Source organism: Sinocyclocheilus anshuiensis, unplaced genomic scaffold (genome assembly GCF_001515605.1).
Source record: "Sinocyclocheilus anshuiensis isolate Anshui unplaced genomic scaffold, SAMN03320099.WGS_v1.1 scaffold51, whole genome shotgun sequence".
In the NCBI taxonomy this organism is placed as follows: Eukaryota; Metazoa; Chordata; class Actinopteri; order Cypriniformes; family Cyprinidae; genus Sinocyclocheilus; species Sinocyclocheilus anshuiensis.
The window spans coordinates 2,167,278-2,188,243 of record NW_015548296.1 but is presented as its reverse complement, the minus strand read 5'-3'; the positions used below and the strand labels follow the sequence as shown (position 1 = coordinate 2,188,243).

The 20,966-nt window shown below is 36.6% G+C and overlaps 2 protein-coding genes across 3 annotated transcripts in view; one reads left to right on the top strand and one right to left on the bottom strand.

The window, feature by feature from the left end:
* The window catches only part of LOC107656031 (ataxin-7-like), a 40,422-nt gene extending 30,977 nt beyond the window's left edge, over positions 1 to 9,445 (bottom strand). For both annotated transcript variants that reach the window (XM_016443683.1, XM_016443684.1), the window contains exons 1-4: positions 9,297 to 9,445; positions 7,655 to 7,750; positions 4,481 to 4,690; positions 4,252 to 4,320 (exon numbers count right to left, since the gene is read on the bottom strand). In XM_016443683.1, coding sequence (XP_016299169.1) covers positions 4,252 to 4,320; positions 4,481 to 4,682 — 271 coding nt within the window. In that variant the 5' untranslated portion in view covers positions 4,683 to 4,690; positions 7,655 to 7,750; positions 9,297 to 9,445. The remainder of the gene's footprint in view (positions 1 to 4,251; positions 4,321 to 4,480; positions 4,691 to 7,654; positions 7,751 to 9,296) is intronic.
* Positions 9,446 to 9,538: 93 nt separating this feature from the next.
* LOC107656033 (THO complex subunit 7 homolog) lies at positions 9,539 to 12,549 on the top strand. The gene is made up of 9 exons (XM_016443686.1): positions 9,539 to 9,617; positions 10,627 to 10,780; positions 11,070 to 11,190; positions 11,307 to 11,434; positions 11,535 to 11,621; positions 11,730 to 11,787; positions 11,985 to 12,051; positions 12,148 to 12,217; positions 12,353 to 12,549. Exons 2-9 carry the CDS (start codon positions 10,717 to 10,719, stop codon positions 12,409 to 12,411), a joined length of 654 nt encoding a protein of 217 aa, XP_016299172.1. The 5' UTR covers positions 9,539 to 9,617; positions 10,627 to 10,716; the 3' UTR covers positions 12,412 to 12,549.
* Positions 12,550 to 20,966: the final 8,417 nt, after the last annotated feature.

Sequence of the window (20,966 nt, the reverse complement as noted above, 5' to 3'; positions counted from 1 at the left end):
GCTCCCCGCCCCCTTTTCCAGAATAGAGCTGTGCCATTACAGCTCCTACCTGCTAAAAAAAACATCTGTTTTGCTTCTGATTATCATGTTTATCGTGCTGAAATCATGCGTTTTAAACCATATGAGTTTAAACTTCTTATATACGTTTTTCTGAGCACACACATCCGAAGCACACGGACAGAAAGCGGCCAGCACACAGCATGTGAGTACTAAACTAAGTTCTCATTCACACACAAGTATGCGTTGAAAACACACGAGTTACAAAAACAGTCATTTATGTCTGTGAAGGTAAACAGCAGGGAAATAAATCGCATGTTTATTTTAGATCTGTGTGTCAGCAGCAATATACAGTAAATCAATCAATAAATCCACTGATCTCTTGTCTCCTCTGAGGCTAGGACTCTAAACAGTGTTCTGTGCTCGTCTGTGCAGCCAAAGACAGAACAGTTAGTATGTTTTGCTCAAACTTTCGCCATGGCATTAGAGCTGGTACACTGTTGTCACTTGTAAAATCAAAATGACGGTGCCGTGGGTGGAAACTTACAGATTAAGGGGCGGTAATATTATAATGAGATCCCTTTGCCATGTCACCAAGGGAGCGAAATCCGACACGCTCTTTTTTCAGATGCTTGCAGAAAAAGGCTAACCAAAACAAAGTTACTGGGTTACTCTTTTTCACGTTTCCTTGGTTGGTAGATGCACCGGGGACCTGATTATAGCACTTAAAACCTGGAAAAGTCAGATTTTCATGATATGTCACCTTTAATTATAATAAGACATGCTTATTATGCAGCAAATCAGCATATTAGAATGATTTCTAATATGGATCATGTGACACTGAAGACTAGAGTAATGATACTGAAACTTCAGTTTCACCATCACAAAAATAAAATACATTAAAAATATTTTACAGTAGAATAAGTTATAAATTTTAAGTTGTACGTTTTCACAATATTACTGTTTTTACTGTATTTTTAATTAAATGTAGCTTTGGTGAGCATAAGAAACTTCTTTAGAAAAGATTTTAAAAATCTTACCGACCCCAATTGTTAGTGTATGTGCATGAATTTACTAAATAATCAGTTTTAAATGTTACGGAATCTAAATAACAGTTCCATCTAAGCTTATGATGAGCCCAATCACAGCCTCTGGCCTCCATCCCCTTTGGACCAGATGATCAAACACTTTCAACCAAGTAAGTTTTGCAGTTTAAGACAGATTGTCAAGAAATGAATTAGGCACGCTGGTTAGATTAGTGCATACAGACATCATCTATCTGATACACAATTAGATTCACAGAGCATTTTCTCTGTGGAAAGTGAGAATTTTCTCTTAGCATTAGGTTGTAGAGCATGAGTGATATTTTTTATTTCCTGCATGATCAACATGTGATTAGCTATTCTGGACCTTCAAGTCCAGAATCATTTTTATGGTACTTTAATAACAAATAATCAAGTGCAACGAAAGGCAATTTGTAGTGAAATTTCCCTGACCAGAGGCACTCGATTTCATATACATACACAACTGGTAATTAGGAAATAATAGTCAAATAGTTATTAGATTATTTTGAAAAAGAAAAAGCGCAAATCAGTGACTGCAATTGGCTGGATACCTTTAGTTTGTTAATTCAGTTTTAACGAGCTGTCTAAAACCAAATATTTAGACAAAATTAGAGTTAAACAAGGAAATCGTACAACTCATTTTACTTACAGGCTTGCATCTCAGTCTGCCGCCGGCAACGCTAAACTAGTATTAATACAATATCTCTAACAATCATTCAGGGAAACTGAAATGTGAAATTCACTTTGCAACCCTAATATTCTTCCATGTACCTGTCTATGTTTTCAATATTGTTTCAGCTTCAGCTGATAACCAAGTTTTAAAATGACAGTTCACCCAAACAATTTCTATTATTTACTCACGCTCATGTTGTATCAAACCTGTGTTATTTACTTTCTTCTGTGGAACATAATAGATGATATTTTGAGAAATGTCTCAGTGTTTTTTTTTCACCAATGGTCAAGTCAACAGTCATCAAAATGGTTTGGTTACCAACACCCTTCAAAAAATGTGAAGTTTCCGTCTTACAAAAGAAAATATTTGGAAATGTTTGGAAAATAAACTGTGAATAGATGACTACATTTTCTTTTTTTATGTGAACTGTCCCTTTATTCATTATTAATATATTATATCAATACAATACATGTATGTTTTAAGGATATTTTCCTTTTTTTTTTTCTCATATCATCCTGCAGGCCAGGCTGGACACCCTGTTCCTGACTATACAATAACATGTAGTGCTCTTAAGCTGAGGCATAGAAGCAATAACGTCCATATCTACAACACAACATACGCTGCTTTCAATATATCCTCACACATAAATATTTCAGGCATAGACAGACAATGCTGAAACTGAAACTAAAGTCTTAATAAAGATGTGTTTGAAGCGTTGGCTTTACTTTGACCTGAGAACAGATCTGCTTAAAATTAAATCTAAATTTTAATAGAAAACACTAATTAAAGCTCAACATAAAAACAACAATGATTTCAGTCCATACAGGCAAAAAGGTGTTGTTTTTCATCTTATGTAACCCTAAGGTTGACATATCTGACAGATTACTGTGTGACGACTATGGGTCTTCCCAGACGTAACCAATTCACTCTAAATTGTGCAATGGAGCAGTGGTGCACATGATAGCTCTATTGTTTGTCAATGCAAATGCACTGGTAGATAAATGCCCTGACAGGTACAGTATCTCGCGCTTCCTATACTAACAGAAAAGGAGTGAGAAAAGGGCCTGGTGATGACACGTTTATAAACTTCATGGCAACTAAGTATAAAGCTAAGATCTATTAAAATTATCTACATAAAAGAGATTCATAAGAACAGCTATGATATCCACTGTTAAGATGTCATTTGCTTTGTTGGGGTTACTAATAGGCTTGTTACACCTATTTAATTTACAAAAGGTGGATTTAAAAAATCTGATCGACAACTACCTTGACCATTACACACATAAACAATACAGCTGAGTTACTTATATCCATTTCGATCTAAGCAAGAGCTAACACAGTCAGCTGCTAATTATCGCAAAATAAAATCAGGACTTTGACGTGAAGCAGTATTAACAAATAATTATTAAATATATATGAAATATTGATCTGAATTTAAGTTATACGAGTTAAAATGGTTACTTACCAAATGAGCAAATACATGGGCATTAAACATTGAATTTGTACTTTAATTATTTTAGTAGAGTACTTGTAGAGATACAGAACAGTTTCCCAGATGAGTGGCTATTTATACAGTGATGTTTCTGACGATTTAACGACAGAATGCTGCGATTGACCAATAAACATACAGTGTAATAAATATGTATAATTCTTCAGATTTCATAATTCTGCCATTTAAACAATTAGTGTATCATAAAATGTGTGACTACAATACACTTAAAAAAATCAGGGTGATCAGGACTTTAACGTGAAGCAGCTAGTTAATTAATAATTATTAAATATATATGAAATATTGAACTGAGCTTAAATTATACGAGCTAAAAAAGGTCGCTGAGGTGTCCAGGAACACTAAAGAAAATACTGACCTGTCTGTGTTTATATTTCCCTACTTATTACAACGATACTTATCAAATGAGCAAAATATGGGCATTACTTGTAAAGATACAGAACAGTTTCCCAGATGAGTGGTTATTTATACAGCTACGGCTCTGACGATTTGACGACCGAATGCTGTGAATGACCATTGAAAATCAAGTATTCCAAAGAGTTGTGTAGAAAAATGTATAATTCTACATATGATTTAGATTTCATAATTCTGACATTTAAACAATAAGTGTATGAAATGTGTGACTTATCCAAACATATTAAGCATTTAGGTTTCTATTCAAATGTCATATAGTTGTTTGTACACATTTAAGAAATTTCAAGCATGGCAATTACATGCATATAGCATGTATTCTACTTCAGCTACTCTCTTTTCATTTCAATTCAAACTCGCAAGTTCTAACACGCAACTCAGACCTGTATAGTAACTAATGTTCCAACAGAACAGCCTATGTAAACACGCATACAAGAGCTCGTTCTAAACGCTTGTAACTATCGTAATAGCAGAGTTTTCATGGGTAGTACTGTCAAAAGTCAGCTGCACTTGTTTCACGGCGAGCCGGTGCGTGAAAAGTGTGCACACAGCACCAAAACAAAAACACACCTTTGACCAGAGAAAGCAACACTACTTACCGTCTCTGCAGAGTCTCATGGCTTCGCGATTTTTCCCGCACTCTTTCAAACTTTCCTCCAATTCTGTACCTGAGGAAGCGATTTGGATCGCGTTACATAAATAGTTACACTTGCTGGCTTGTTCTCGCGTTTCTTAATATTTCAAAACTGCACGCAATCGGGCAAAAGCTCGCTATCTGACGCGGCTGCCCGCTGCAACGCAATGGCCGACGGCGGCCGATCAACTCACCGTCGCTCCTGTAGAGTTTCGCAGCATCGACCCAGCTGCTCCAAGGCTGTCCCAGCATTATTTCAGGACTAGGCAGGGATCTGCGCTCCGCAACAGTCGCCATTGCTGTGGAGGCTTCTCCCCGCTGCTTCAGCTGCCTGGCCGCTCTGCGCTGCTGCTGCTGCTGCTCCCCCCTGACGTCATCATCGGCCCTTTCCGACATTCTTTCCGCTACAATGTAACAACACAGCAGTGAGCGCTTAAGGTGGCCGAGCGGATTCCGTCAATGAATGACATGAGCCGAATACCCGATTCGGTCGTCTTTGGTTCCCCTGATGCGTGCTGCACTAGGCGGCGCGTCTCGAAACGTACATTAAGGGCAGATTACAGAGATAAAAGTTTAAGAACGACCTCCAAACTTCCTTTCGCTGAGGCGTATGTGCTTAATAGTGAGGAAATCTGGGTTTCACTTGCGTGTGGGGAGAAATGTTTACCTTATTATGCTGTCACGCATATTAAAAAAACGTATATCTTCATAGGTTTCCATTAAAAAGGTGAATCAATTGTCTTGGGAAATCCCCATTCTCCTAATACCGACGTCGACAAAAAAAAGAAAACCGGCCACTAGATAATAAATAAGCTACTTTTTCTGAGAAAAACATGATGCCTGCAATTTGAACGACTTTGTTTGACCTACAACAAATGCTAACCTATTTAATCCCACTAGTAATATTTCTGACCAATATGTGGTGGGTTTTTTTTTTTAGCTGTGGGGTCTAAAATATATTGTCTATGTGATTTATACAGAGTTATCAGCTATAAATCAAAATGCAGACTGTCATTCATGTGATAATTTTTGCATGACGCAAGTCACAAGACCACAGCTGTTTCATTTCAGTTTATCCCCCTGAAAGGAAGCACGTAAAACAATTCATATAGATACAACTACCATATCCGAGACATACTTAAATATTTAGATTATATTTAAATGGTATATTATCATTTTTATTGTTGCATCATTAAAGGGATAGTTCACCCAAAATCTGTAAGTCGATGGTTTGGTTACATTCTTCAAAATATCTTCTTTTGTGCTCAACAGAAGAAAGAAATTCATACAGGTTTGGAACAACATGAGGGTGAATAAAATGTTAATTTTTGGGTCAACCATCCCTTTAAGATTACTTTTCCATTTAAAACTTGGTAACACTACATGTAAACATGACAGTGGTCACACTCATGACCAGTAAGAAAACCCAGAGTCCCATTCTGGCTGATTCACAGTTACATTAAAAAGCAAAGTAAAAGTTGAAAGAAATACGCTTTTATTCTTGGGTCATCGTTCCCTTTTGACAAGAAGTGTTTGATAGTAAAATAAAATATTAAATAATAATTGTTTGCAACGTTCTGATGGATCTTACTCAGCAAACTGATGAATAAATAGACTCTGTAGTATCCCGCTGGTTACATTTGTGACCAGAAAGAAAACACAAAGTACTTTCAGTCATTTTTTTTTTAATGCATGCAGTTTGTTACGTCAAGGAGCAAAACAAATCTATTCACTTCAAAAATCAAGAGTGAAAAAGGTTAAAGGGGTCATATGATGCGATTTCAAGTTTTCCTTTTTTTTGTTTGCTTAAAGCTGCAGTCCGTAACTTTTTTGTGTTCAAAATTTACAAAATTTATATATTAAGCGATTACACCATGAATCCATTTTCCAAACCGTGTTTTTGGCTTGTGCTGAATCACTACGGTACACCTATAATAAGTGTTTCTATTCTGACTATTTAGACTGGTTCGGGTAGGTACCGCTGCGGAGTAGCCCAGTACCTGCGTGATTCGTCATAGACATAAATAGAGAGAAGTAGCTCTGGCTACAATGTTCTTCCGCAAGACGCACGCAGTTCTGTTTATTAACCGCTAGAGTGCCAAAAGTTACGGACTGCAGCTTTAATGGAACAGATTAGAAGAAATTTTGCATTACATCACTTGCTCACCAACTGATCCTCTGCAGTGAATGGGTGCCATCAGACTAAGATTTCAAACAGCTGATAAAAACATCACAATAGTCCACAAGTAATCCACATGAATCCAGTTAATCAATTAATGGCTTGTGAAGTGAAATGCATCGTGTTTGCAAAAAAACAAATTCATCATTAAAGGGTTAGCTCACCCAAAAATGAAAATTCTGTCATTACTCAACGTATTCAGTTGGTTTACGTTAAGCATGCGTGCGCTTTCTATTGGACGTAAACAATGCTGATTACGTTGATTACGTTCTGGGGTACTCTCCACTTTGCACACAAAAAGTATTCTCGTAGCTTCGTAAAATTACGGTTGAACCCCTGATGTCACATGGACTATTTTACCAATGTCCTTGCTACGTTTCTGTGCCTTGATTGTGGTAGTATCCTTGCTGTCTATGGAGGGTCAGAGAGCTCTCAGATTTCATTAAAAATATCTTAATTTATGTTTCCGAAGATGAATGAAGGTCTTATGGGTTTGTAACGAAATGAGGGTAAGTAATTAATGACAGAATTTTCATTTTTGGGTGAACTAACCCTTTAAGTCGTTTTTAACAAAATGTTGCTTCTAGCTAAAATATGAGTCATCTATCCATAATATTGTTTTCTCCAGTGAAAAGTTGTCAGCAGGAGAGAAATATGTACAGGCCCAGCACTGTTTACAAGCAAAAACAGTCCAAAAGAGTTCTAAATAAATAAGTTTCTGTTTTTTATTTGACAGAACAACAGGGGGTGGACTTCTTCACTGGAGGGGGCCTTATTATGAAATATGTACTGAATTTTGCCCAGAAGCAACAGTTTAAAGTTAAAACATCTTAATTATGGATTTGTTTCTTACAAACACGCTGTTTTTTTCTTTACAAGACATTCATTGATTGACTGAAGTTTCTTGTTCTGATGGCACCCATTCGCTGCAAAGGAAAGCTAAATTACTCAAAATCTGTTCTGATAAAGAAACAAATTTGGATGGCCTGAGGGTGAGTACATTCAGTTTGTGGGTGAACTATTCCTTTTGAAAACATAGTAATACCTGTGATGGACTAAAATGATGAGTTGTTAAAAAGGAATATGTTTAGAAATTGTGAAATTAATCAAATATGCCCTTAAGTTCAATAAAATAAAACCTAGAGTGATATATTCATTATTTAATTTTTGACATAATATTATTTCATACCTTGTCAAAAGTAAAAATTGGAACAAAACTGGTCAAGTCAGTAGATCCTCATCAGCTATGGTGATTCCAGACTGCCACCCAAGCTGGTGAGGGAATCTGCAGAAAGGAAACAGATGAAGGAGCAGCTTAATGTTAGCAGTATTATTTTAATACTCAGTGTATAATAACCACAGTTTAGTGGAATTAGCAGTTTGTTTTTTGACAGAGGAGCCTTTATGACCTAAGGCCTGTGGCTTTCTTCTCTACAGTTTTTACTAGCTCAAGATCTACTTATGGAGGAGCCCGTCACTACAGACTAATCCAATCCAATAATGACTATCTCCGGCTAACCATCTGAGAGCCCTTCAGTTGACAGCCTGATAATCCGTCTCAGGGATATAAAGCAACCAGTGAAAATGTTTTGACTTTCTAGCATATGCTCAGTGCAACATCAAATTCATTACCTATTTAATAACATAAAATAAGCAGAATTTGCACTCCATGACTTCATCCATTTATGTAAATCAAAAAATGTTTCTGGTACGTATTTTCAGAATAAATCAGTACAATACCTATCTGAATAAATTATAATAGACATGAGTAATTTCAAAACACAGAGAAAATAACAGATATAAACAAACAGCATCATTCTGATGTTAATTGGATGACTATCAGCCTGTTGTTTGTGTCAATGGAAAGTGATGAATGCATTACGCATCAAGTGTCTGTATGAGAGAAATGGATTCTGATTTATGACTTATGATGAGATGTTGCAAAGACTTCCCCTTCGGTGCGTCTACCATTCTACAGAACTATACAAAAATTGCAGTTTCCAGCACAAACACATCCACTCTTGGTCAACACCTTACAGGGGGGTGCATAGAGTTAAACTAAAAACAATTAATATTCCAAATTTAGCATGCACAGCTGAAGCCATGAGTACAAAGCTTGTTTATTACAATAACTTTGAAGTACTACATGAGATTTTAATTTGAAGAAATAGTCAAACTGTTGTCATTTTATATATGACTCATTTTATTATATATGAAATCACATAAAAACCATATACATATAAAATAAGATTTGATTTAAAATGTTTAGGAGCTAACTGTTTAAAAGCTAATGTTTAAAAGTAGGTTGGCAGATTCTGTAAACAGCCCTAACTTCCCCTTTTTTATAAAGTTTAATTTTCAACTTTGAGACATGAGACCTTTTTGTAAAATGGCATGTCCTTGAAGTTTTACAAGTGTTCAATGCTAATGTTTACTGATTAAAATTATTCTTAAGGCTCCATTCATTTCTAGCCCTGTCCACTTGTTTGCATCCACTAGGTAACTTCAAATGAGCAAGTGCACTTGGGAAAGTGAAAGCAATAATGGCAGGATCCACCAGTCATTAGAATGGCTCCCACAACAACTTTTCCGTAAGGACTAAACATAGCGGGTTTGTCATAGAGCGAATCGAACAAAGTAAACTTGAGTGTTAGGTCACCAAAATAAAATGTTACACACATAAGAGGGGGAGGGGGGACGGCATCAGGTTTAGCTTCCTCGCTAACTGAGCAGCTGAAGCCAGCCATTGGTGGCACTGCTGTAGCATGCAACTGGCTAACTGGCAGAACAGACATTAGCAGCTGATCTCGATGTCATCATTGTTCTCTTACCAATGCCCTGGACTTCAGAGGTCCCGGTTGAGCTCTAGAGAGAACAAAGGCGCAGGCTTTAGGGTGTGTTGAAAATGAAGATCAGTTCAAAGAGCGAGTGCAGTGCTCAGTGACTGTGGAGGTCTTCACCAAGTGTTTCCATGTCTGTTTACCAGGCAGCATTCTGGGACAAGAACGTCACTGACTGACTCCAGCAGCACGCATGCACCGAGCACGCCTGTTACTGGACAGTATGGTGGTGTGTCAAAAACGAGAGCGCTGCCTGTCTAGAAAGCATTTCTGGGCGTCGTTCGCGCACTTGCAACGCTCCTGTGCGTTTTTGTGAGTCGTTTGCGCTGTCGGGACGCTTTCGCAGCAGCTTTTCGAGCGTCCCAGACGCGCCCTCGGTGCCCAAATAGGCAGTCTAGGACTAGGTAGGCGGCTCAATGGGTTTTGAAACACAGCCTGCTCCTGCACTTCGCTATAACGCTTTTGCATACATATGGAGAAGTAAAAACACACTAATCAGAGCCACACGCAGCCGACACAACTTTGAAATGAATTTGGCGATATCACAACGACAAAAACCCTTGCCGTTTAGGGGTATGCTGTAGCGATTTGTGAATCTTACGAGTCGGATCTCTTCAATTAATAAGTTGAACCGGTTCACTAAACCGATTCGACTCGCAATGCAACCTACACGTTGAACGAGAACCTTTCGAATACTGAGCCAAGAACCGATAAATGAGCTGATATGAATATAATCAAGTGTAAATGAATATTTTATTGATGTTCTAAGTTACTTTGTTTTATGTGCTGAATCAATCGTTATTTTTGAAATGGTTCTTTAAAGTAAACTGATTTGAATGAACCGATTCGCGGACCTACGACCATACTGTCAAAAACGACTTGAATTATATAGCAAGTCATAAGAGTTTCGGACGTTTGAAAGAGTCATTTTGCGCACAATTTTGAAATGGCTTTGCTGATGAGAGAAAACCTGGCCGTTTAGGCTGAAACGGTTCGTGAAACTTTTGAATTGGATCTTTCGGAGAATAAGTTAAACCACTCTGAACCGAGAACAGCCTATTTCGCATATCTGATGTTGTTGTTAATGTTATGTCGTAAAATAATTGTTGAATTCCTTTTTAACGGTTCTTGAAAACGAACTGTTCTAATGAACCGATTCTCGGAAATGAGTCGGACTTTCCACCACTGTCAAAAACTACTGAACTGCCTACCTATTCAGCACTTCTGGAAATCACACGAATAGTTTAAACGTTTGAATGAGCAATGTACCCACTACTTCTAAATTACTTGAATAACCGTTAAACAAAACCTTGCCATTTAGGAACCTGCTGTGATTCGTGCGGCGGGTTCGTTCGGCTCGTTTGCTTCGCAACAGAGGCGGGGCTCTGATGCGCTGTGTGTCCGCGCGCGCATGTCAATAAAGTTTTTTCGAATAGTTCAGTGTGCCTTTTGGAGAATGGGTAGCATCACTGATGGTAAGGATTTATTTGCTTTGGTGTATATTTAGTGTTTGATCTTTATGTGGCAAATCAGTGTGATTTATTACAACGGTGCCCGGGTGTATGCGTTTTTGTAGCTAAAAGAACTCACTTAAAATGAGATCAATATGTGGAATTATAGCTAGTTAGCCATGTGATATGCTAAAACTGATGCACTGGTGTGTGTGTGTGTGTGTGTGTGTGTGAGCTGTTTTTATGTGGTTTAATGTGTAGTTCGCTTCAACAATACTTCTTAAATGGCATCTGTGTCTGTATCGTTTCACAGATGAGGTTATTCGGAAGCGTCTTCTTATCGATGGAGATGGAGCTGGAGACGATAGGCGCATTAACGTGCTTATGAAGAGCTTTACCAAATGGTGTCATTCCAATTTCTCACCAGAGGAAGGGTAAATAAACTTTTATTATGATCTGTGATCGCTCTAATTTCTTTTAATGTACCTTATTGTACTGAGTAGTTACCATAGCCTTATTTATAATGACTTGATTGTCTCTGTTGCTGCAGGTTCTCACAGTATCAGAGGATGTTGACATCTTTGGCTCAATGTGAATTCTCCATGGGGAAAACCCTGCTTGTGTATGACATGAACCTGAAAGAAATGGAGAATTATGAAGCAATCTATGCAGATATTGGTAAGACCTCCAGGTGATATGCCTGTGTGACTTTGTCAGGTATCATTAAGATTTGTTGAGTTGCATAGCATAATATTCTTGTTTCTTCTCTTCAATATAGAGAGAAGTATAACTTCAGCCCATGAAAAAATTGCAGAGTGCAAAAAGGAAATCCAGAGAGCGAAAAGGATAAGAAAAAACCGCCAAGGTTCAGTACAGCTTCTTTGGAGAAAACTGACATTTTGTCCTTTCTATTGTTTTCTATTTGGTTGTATCACTCATTTCTGCTGTTCTCTGATCTAATTCTCATTTGTAGAGTATGATGCTTTGGCCAGAGTTATCAAGCAACATCCAGACAGACATGAGACCTTAAAGTAGGTTTGAAATTCATGTGTAGGTCAAATCACATCTGTATTAAAATGTAATATATTTATTACTTGGTTCATTATGTATTAAATCTGTAGTCTGTATTATATCCTTTATAAAAAAAATGACAAGCGGGACACCCTACGGCAGGGATGCATATAGACCCACCAGCTTTTGAAGTGTTTTTGTGATCTTATTTCTGCAGGCAGCTTGAGGCTTTAGACCGAGAGCTTCAGCAGCTTTCACACATCAAAGAGAATGTGGAGGACAAGGTAAGGGAATGAGGAATTTCTTGATGGTTTTGTAGAAATACACCATCATTTGCTTAAATATTTACTCAGATCTTTTTTTTTTAACCATGTTCACAGTTGGAACTTCGTAAGAAACAGTTCCACGTCCTTCTCACCACCATTCAGGAACTTCAGCAGACTTTGGAGAGTAAGTAGTTAAACTGAATAAAGGCTAGACGACCCAGATGTATACTGATTCTAAACTGCTTTGCAGTTACCAACGATCAGGTTGTAATCATCTTCCTGTTTTGTGGTCTAAATTTGTGTTTGGTTATCTTTTTAGATGATGAGAAGATGGAAAGTGATGATACCCAGGAGAGCTCAATGGAAAATGGAGACTAGACTAACATTTTTCCAGTTTTTCTGGAGATGTACCTATTATCCTGTTGTTTTTATTTTATTCTTCATGAACATGTTTTCTAAATGCAGTCTCTTTTTTGATGTTGGTGATGTACAGAATTAAAGTGATTTCTTTACAAACTGAATCGAAGTTGTTTTATTTTAGCATATAACCCGTTCTAGGTGAAGGTTTGAGCACAACATAAAACATCTTTGAACAAATACTGTATGCGTAGTAATCATATATCGTGCCCTTTAATCCAGAGGCTGTGACTTAACTGGCATAGTTCAAAGAGAATGTTATGAACATCTCCAAAAGATTACCCCTTTACTGTTGTTTTGTTTATGGATAAGGTACATGTTCAGAACAAAATTAATTTGTATTAAGATACAACATAAAAATGGTTAACTGTGAAATGTGTTAATGCCATAAAACTGCCGGAAGAATTGTCACTGGGGTGGTGCAATGCCTGCTGCTTATATACACTACCATATATTTTTACTATTTAAAAAAAAACGTTTCTATTTGAATATATTTTAAAATACAATTTATTCCTGTAATTAATACTTTTATTTAGCAAGGATGCTTTAAAATGATCAAAAGTGATGGTAAAGACATTTATAAGATTAGCCTAAATGTTGTTCTTCAGAACTTTCTATTCACCAAAGAAACCAATCAGAATGATTTCTGAAGCATTCTAATGATGATAAAAATTCAGCTTTGAAAACACAAGAATAAATTACATTTTAAAATATATTCAAATAGAAAACAGTTATTTTAAATAGTAAAAATATTTCAAAATGTTGCTGTACTTTGGATCAAATAAATGCAGGGTTGGTGAGCAGAAGAGACTTCTTTTTAAAAACATTAAAAACCTTACTCTTCAAAAACATTTGATTGGTAGTGTATGCTCGTAGCGATGAATGATTAGTCTCCTCCCGAACCTATGTTTGGAACTATAATGATTTTAAAGAAATTTAGCACAATCACACTTTTTAAGCAAAATATTTCACATGAAGAAATTTGTTCGTGAGTAACGTACATAAACCAGCAGATGCCGCTGCTGCTACAATAAGGAACATCACTAAAACTAAATGCCTTTTAAGTAAAAGTCCTTAGAAAATCTATCCGTCTATCATAAATGGTTAAGCAATTCTTATTAAAATCTACTTTTGGTATTGATGACAAGGGTTAAACGCTCAGAACTGCAAATCTACCTCATAAGCGGAAGGTCATGTTAGCAAATCTTGCAGGAGGACTCTGAAGCACAGTGTCTGAGTGAGTTTGATGTTTTCAGACGTGCAGTGAGGGAAGTGTGGACAGTGGGGCTGTTTTTATGCTGTGCAGATGTACTCTACATCTCTGACAGCAGATCCGAAGTGTCGTATAGGCCAAGAGTGAAGTGAAGGAAGAGCTGCGTAGCTGTCGTTATTCACAGAGCTCACACTTAAAGGAGTCATATGATGTTGCTAAAAAGAACATTATTTGTAGTCTTTGCAACTTTACAGATCTTCTTTATGCACCAAGAGCTTGTAACACTCCAAAGAGAAAGGAAAAATTGAAATTGCATCATATGACCCCTTTAAGACAGAAGGGTAGCGTGGAGTCAATTTATCAACTAGAAGTAATGCAATTTAAAAAAGCATACTGCATGTTTTAACCTGAAGGTCAAGTTTAGCTGTTAGAAATTAATTTAGGCCTAACATCTAATTATATTATATAACTATGTAGCCTACTGTGCTTTTGGCATGCATTTTGTATTTTAAAGATTTCAAATATAGCATGTTAGTGGAAAGATCATCCATCCTTTCTGGCCTTTGAATCTTCATTCATGCTTAGAAGACAGTTTGGGTTGTTTTAATCAGCAGCATAGTGGTGCACACTGAAAGACAACACATGCGCTAAGGTCATTTGCGTTATGCCCTCAATTCAGATTCTCTGACACAATGCAAAACTAATGTGACTACAAGAGAATACTTACAAAAATCTCAAATGTCCTTATTTACCATTTGAATCAGAGCTAATAAAGTTTGGAGTCTAAGCAAAACTGTAGTATTTTAAAGGGTACAAAGTCACATTTGGCATATTAACACTTCTGTAATACAGCATCATCACAATGGCTTTTACCTTTCCAAATCATCAATACTGGGTGCATCTAAGAAACAAATTGGCAAGATAAATACAATATATATATATATCACTTATATATCACTTTTGGGAAGCATAACAAATACTAAAGACTCTTTTCTGAAACAGACAGAGACTGTACATTTGTTTTCATATCCTAACATTGTTTATCTCACACACACACACACACACACACACACACACACACACACACTGTCTTTTTACACGTTGCATTGCATCGCGCCGCGTAAACATAAAACCATGTCTGCATTTGTGATCGGAGAAATGACAAACAACAAGTGCTACTCTACACTGCTCAAAACTCGCGTTTGAATCATCAGTGGCAAATCCTTGAAATATGAAAACGTACTTACGGTCTGTGAGTCAGAACAGCCGGCATTGCAGTCTACTCTACCAGGATCAGGAAACAGTCCTCCATAAAATGCACCAGTACAGATCAGCTCTAGGCATGACGAAGCGGATATCATCCTCTTTTGGAAGCCCAAACAAAGTAGTTTCACAACGAAACACACTGCGCCTTCACGACATGGCGGCGGCAACAACAATACTACAGCGAGAATAAAAGTTACGCTTCTTTCTTTGCGTGAACATTTGGGCGACGTTATGCAAATCTTCCCACAGAGCGACGTAGGTATGTGGGGGCGTGTTAGAACGAGCCGTTTTAGGTAGGTGTGGCTGACTCTTAACTTTTATAAAGAACATCTCTTTGGATTTGAGACTTTAGTCTTTGCAACTTTACAGATCTTCTTTATGCACCAAGAGCTTGTAACACTCCAAAGAGAAAGGAAAAATTGAAATTGCATCATATGACCCCTTTAAGACAGAAGGGTAGCGTGGAGTCAATTTATCAACTAGAAGTAATGCAATTTAAAAAAGCATACTGCATGTTTTAACCTGAAGGTCAAGTTTAGCTGTTAGAAATTAATTTAGGCCTAACATCTAATTATATTATATAACTATGTAGCCTACTGTGCTTTTGGCATGCATTTTGTATTTTAAAGATTTCAAATATAGCATGTTAGTGGAAAGATCATCCATCCTTTCTGGCCTTTGAATCTTCATTCATGCTTAGAAGACAGTTTGGGTTGTTTTAATCAGCAGCATAGTGGTGCACACTGAAAGACAACACATGCGCTAAGGTCATTTGCGTTATGCCCTCAATTCAGATTCTCTGACACAATGCAAAACTAATGTGACTACAAGAGAATACTTACAAAAATCTCAAATGTCCTTATTTACCATTTGAATCAGAGCTAATAAAGTTTGGAGTCTAAGCAAAACTGTAGTATTTTAAAGGGTACAAAGTCACATTTGGCATATTAACACTTCTGTAATACAGCATCATCACAATGGCTTTTACCTTTCCAAATCATCAATACTGGGTGCATCTAAGAAACAAATTGGCAAGATAAATACAATATATATATATATCACTTATATATCACTTTTGGGAAGCATAACAAATACTAAAGACTCTTTTCTGAAACAGACAGAGACTGTACATTTGTTTTCATATCCTAACATTGTTTATCTCACACACACACACACACACACACACACACACACACACACACACAACTGACACTATATTGACTCATCTGCAATATCACTGTTAAGAGCCACATTTCTATTATCTGGTTTATTCAACACAGGTAAAGGCTTCCCCTGTGCATGATATCTGATTATTTCCACTGACTAATTACAGCTGAGCTGTGCTGCTCTGAATACACACAGTGAGATGTGAAGAACAGTAGAGTATTACGCATTCTGCCACATCCTATGAATAATCTATAGCGGAGTTCCAGCAGTCAGCTGCAGTGCTTCTAATTGGGTTCCTGATTAAAAACGTCTACGGCAGCCAAATTCCTCTTGCCCTAAGGAAATGGAGATCAGCTCTCAGGAAGACTCGGAAGACACATGGGAGCCAGACGACTCAGACTCAGATTGGATAAATAAACAGGGAGAATTTTGTCTCTTCGAGTAAACAAAACTTTCCCAGCATACTCCCATTGTCATGAGGGATGCATTTGATTGACGTTGTTTGGCCAAGGGCTTCAGTAATAATGGGCCAATCAGAAAAAGTATGGAAACATGGATATTTTTTCCCCATTTTGCTGTGTCTGTATCATTCTCGGTCAGTGGAGACCATTATTTTCTCTTGATGACCATACAGGCACACAAAAAGCCATGTTTGCCACTAACATCTGTACTTACAGTTGAAAACTGAAATCTGCATTACCTACAGTACTATTCAATATATATACAGTATATATATATATATATATATATATATATTGTAAACCTTGATGAAAAAGTAATAACTTTCTGAAACGACTTTACTATGCAGGCTGTTGGATGTGTTAAAGTATAGTTCACTCCAAAATGAAAATTTGCTGAAAATGTACTAGTTCTCAGGCCATGCAAGATGTAGATGAATTTGTTTCTTCATCAGAACAGATATGGAGAAATTTAGCATTGCATCACTTGCTCACCAATCATTTTACTGAATGAATGTGAATGGGTGCCGTCAGAATGAGAGTCCAAACAGCCAGGCTGTTGGATGTGTTAAAGTATAGTTCACTCCAAAATGAAAATTTGCTGAAAATGTACTAGTTCTCAGGCCATGCAAGATGTAGATGAATTTGTTTCTTCATCAGAACAGATATGGAGAAATTTAGCATTGCATCACTTGCTCACCAATCATTTTACTGAATGAATGTGAATGGGTGCCGTCAGAATGAGAGTCCAAACAGCTAATAAAAACATCACTGTAATCCACACGAAACCAATTCATCAACTGAAGTCTTGTGATGTGAAAAGCTGCATGTTTGTGAGAAACATGACCATCACTTCTAGACAAAATAATCCAGCTATAATCTATCATAAAAGGGAAAGTTCACCCAAAAATGAAAATTCTGCCATAATTTACATTAAGATATTTTGAAGAAAATTGGTAACCAAACAGTTGATGGACCTGACTTCCATAGTACGGGAGGAAAATACTATTTAAGTCAATTGTTTGGTTACAGAATATCTTAAGAATATCTTCTTTTGTGTTCAGCAAAATAAAGAAATTCATACAGGTTTGGAACAACTAGAAGGTTAGTAAATGGTGAAATAAGTAAGTGAACTGTTCTGTTTCTTTAACAAAGCTTACCATAGGTCTTTGATGATAATGGGCCAATCAGAAAAGGTATGAAAACAGATAACTTTTCCTCAATTTACAATGTGTCAGTGTCATTCGGTCAAAGTCGACCATTATTTCCTCTTGAGGAACATACAGGCAAACAAAAAGCCAGGTTTGCCACTAGAATACTAGATGACACAATGTGAAAATCTGCTTTTGCATCCTGAGATAAACTACATATTCTGATAGAAATGTGTTAAAGCTGCACAACTTTTTTTGCAGTCACAGTTAGTTTTTAAAGTCATTTAATTTGCCCAGAGGTCACAAAACTAATCTATCTTGTACCTGTGTTTCTCCAGACACTCTCTTCTTTCACTCTATACTTTTCTAGCAGTAAATGCAACTCCAGGTAGTCCTATTCTTTCTTTCTGAAAGACAGAGCTCGTCTCCCTGAGAGTGACTATAACATGCCGTCACACATCTTTCCATCGCTATGGTAACGGCACTGAGGTGTACATGAAAAGAAACCAATGTGCTGTAACATGGGGACATTAGATCAGGACTAGGTCAGTATGACCCGCAATTGGTGATCCATTCACCCATAAGGCAGTCCGATGAACAATGACACTCACATTTCACTATGTGAAGTACCTGAGCTTTGCCAGTTGTATCTCTGGCTTGAAATGTTGCAGCCTGCATCTTTGGCAAGTAAATTTCCCAATTTGCTTTTTTACTGGTTGATAGCAGGGTCACTAACATATAACAGCATCCATACATATGTATGTAAAAAAAAAAATATATATATATATATATATGCCAAACTACTTAATAACTACACAGTTTCTTTTAAAGAATTTCATTCTTACAATGAGGCTTTTTTTTTTTTGCAGAAGACTGTAAAGTCACATAGTCACAAGTTGTCAAATTTCTTATCCAATCAATATTTATCAGCATAGGTTTTGTTTTGAATGTACATTTCTGTATAGACATAAGATAGGAACTGTCCTCACAAATCTTATATAAACAAGGTCAATGAGAAATAAGATAAGAGATTTGTATACTGCACTGTCTGAGCAATTGTCTGCCCCTGATAAATTTAGATCTGATTACTGACTTTGTCTATTCACTTAATGGCAGTCAGACAGTCATCAGATTCCTATGAATAACTCCATATTATTGAAACAGCTGATTCATTGTTGTGGACTGAGGATTCATCAAAACGATGACGGTTCCTAGAACAGAAAACACTGCAGTACGTTCAGTCTAGAGGAATGGACAATATCTTTATTGGCTTTGCACAAAATACATTAAAGCATTCACACCCACTGATCAAAAATGCAAATATCAAGACAGAAACTCATTCACATTGAAATGCAACAGCAACGAGAACAAGAACTTTAACATGTACTGGAATGTTTTTTTTTGTTTTTTTTTGGTCTTGCTTTATAGTCTTTGTGGTTTATAAAGCCTCATGCATTTAAAAGGAACAGATAAAGAATAAGAAAATACACAAGAAAGTAAGAAAATTAAGTATTGATTGTATTTCAATCACCGTGTGATCATAATAAAGGCCACAGAACAGACAATATGGCCCTGTTAGTTAGGAGAGAAATGATATACAAACTGAAACTGAAAAAGGTTAATATGGCACAACTTCATGCAGTTCATCAATACAGTGCAAACATTAAAGAGTCATATACTGTAAATGTGGAAACACAATAGTGCAAACACCAAACCAACAAGCACTGCCATGACATTATTCTGGAGATAAGAAATCCAGAAACCCAACAAACAGTAATCTAACATCTATACTGACAAATGAATCTCTGTTATATACTGTAAATTACAAACACCTGCATCACCCACTCTAGGTGATCACCATTAGGACAGGTACACTTAAAGGAACAGTTCACCCAAAAATGAAACATTTCTGAAAATGTACTCACCCTCAGGCAATCGAAGATGTAGATGAGTTTGTTTCTTGATCGGAAAAGATGTAAAGATATATTTAGCATTCCATTACTTGCTCACCAATGGATCCTCTGCAGTGAATGGGTGCCGTCAGAATGAGAATCCAAACAGCTCATAAAAACATCACGATAATTTACAAGTTATCCACATGACTCCAGTCCATTAATGCACATCTTGGAAAGTGAAAAGAAGAGTGTTTGTAAGAAACAAACTCATTATTAACCCATTTAATCCCAATTTTTTTTTCAGACATGAAAATATCCAGATGATGTGTCATTAGTAACCCTTTAAAATAATAAAGAAGTGTGTGAAAAATTGTGTTTTATTTTCGGTCACAATTGTGACCAGTGGGATAATGTGTATACTGAATTAACATATTTCAGCAGTCACAAAAATGTTTATATATCTCAGCCCAGCTATTTGAAACTCTGTTTGATCACATTCTATGGTTACTATTATGCATAAAAACCCTTGTACAACACTGATAGGAATACTGAGATAAAATAAATAAAACAAAATAATAATAATACAACCATCAACGTATTTCAAAATTGTTACTTTATTGTAACATATATCATAAAATTATTGTATTAGTGCTACCAGTATTACAACATCAACTGTTGTAACTCATTTGTAACATTTGAACTTTTAATTTAGTGCAATATTTTGTGATTGCAACATTTTAGTGCATTTTTCACTAACAACTGCAATTGGATTCATATGTATACCTAAATTCACTGTTATCCCACCGGTCACAATTGTGACCATCAATATGTTTACTGATTCTATGACAACACTCAACAAAATTGAATAATTGTGAATTCATATATTAATACTAGACACCTTAAAGATAATGTGGATCAAAAATCTTTGTCATATCAGTTAACATACTTTACTAGCCTTCTCATGGTGCAAACAGGAAATAAACTGCTCTGGTCATGTGACACTTTGCACTAGCCATGTGAAACTGCACATATTATTTATTTGAGACCCTTTATTTTTTCCATATTTGCAAGAAATGCACTAAAGCATCAGTCAGTAAGTAAGGTTTTTAGAGCTTTATAAATGAAAACCCTCTTTACGGTCACTATTGTGTCAGGTGGGATTAGATGGGTTAAAGGCACAATATGTAATTTTTCGCCGCTAGAGGGCGCGTATTCAAAATAAACAAAGAATTAAAAGCGTAGTTTGATGTCGCCGTGACTGAGTGTGGAATCATGGGAGTTGTCGTCTTCATCCCCACAGCCGATGCAATCTGACGGGACTCGGGCAGAAATCATGTTCATGGATGAGCTAATGATTTATTAACGT

Excerpts from the sequence above, each read along its gene's own strand:
- LOC107656033 (XM_016443686.1), top strand. The coding sequence starts at position 10,717 with ATGTCAATAAAGTTTTTTCGAATAGTTCAGTGTGCCTTTTGGAGAATG. Across the intron at positions 11,788-11,984 it reads GACAGACATGAGACCTTAAA|GCAGCTTGAGGCTTTAGACC; the intron begins GTAGGTTTGAAA and ends TTATTTCTGCAG. Across the intron at positions 12,052-12,147 it reads AAGAGAATGTGGAGGACAAG|TTGGAACTTCGTAAGAAACA; the intron begins GTAAGGGAATGA and ends CCATGTTCACAG.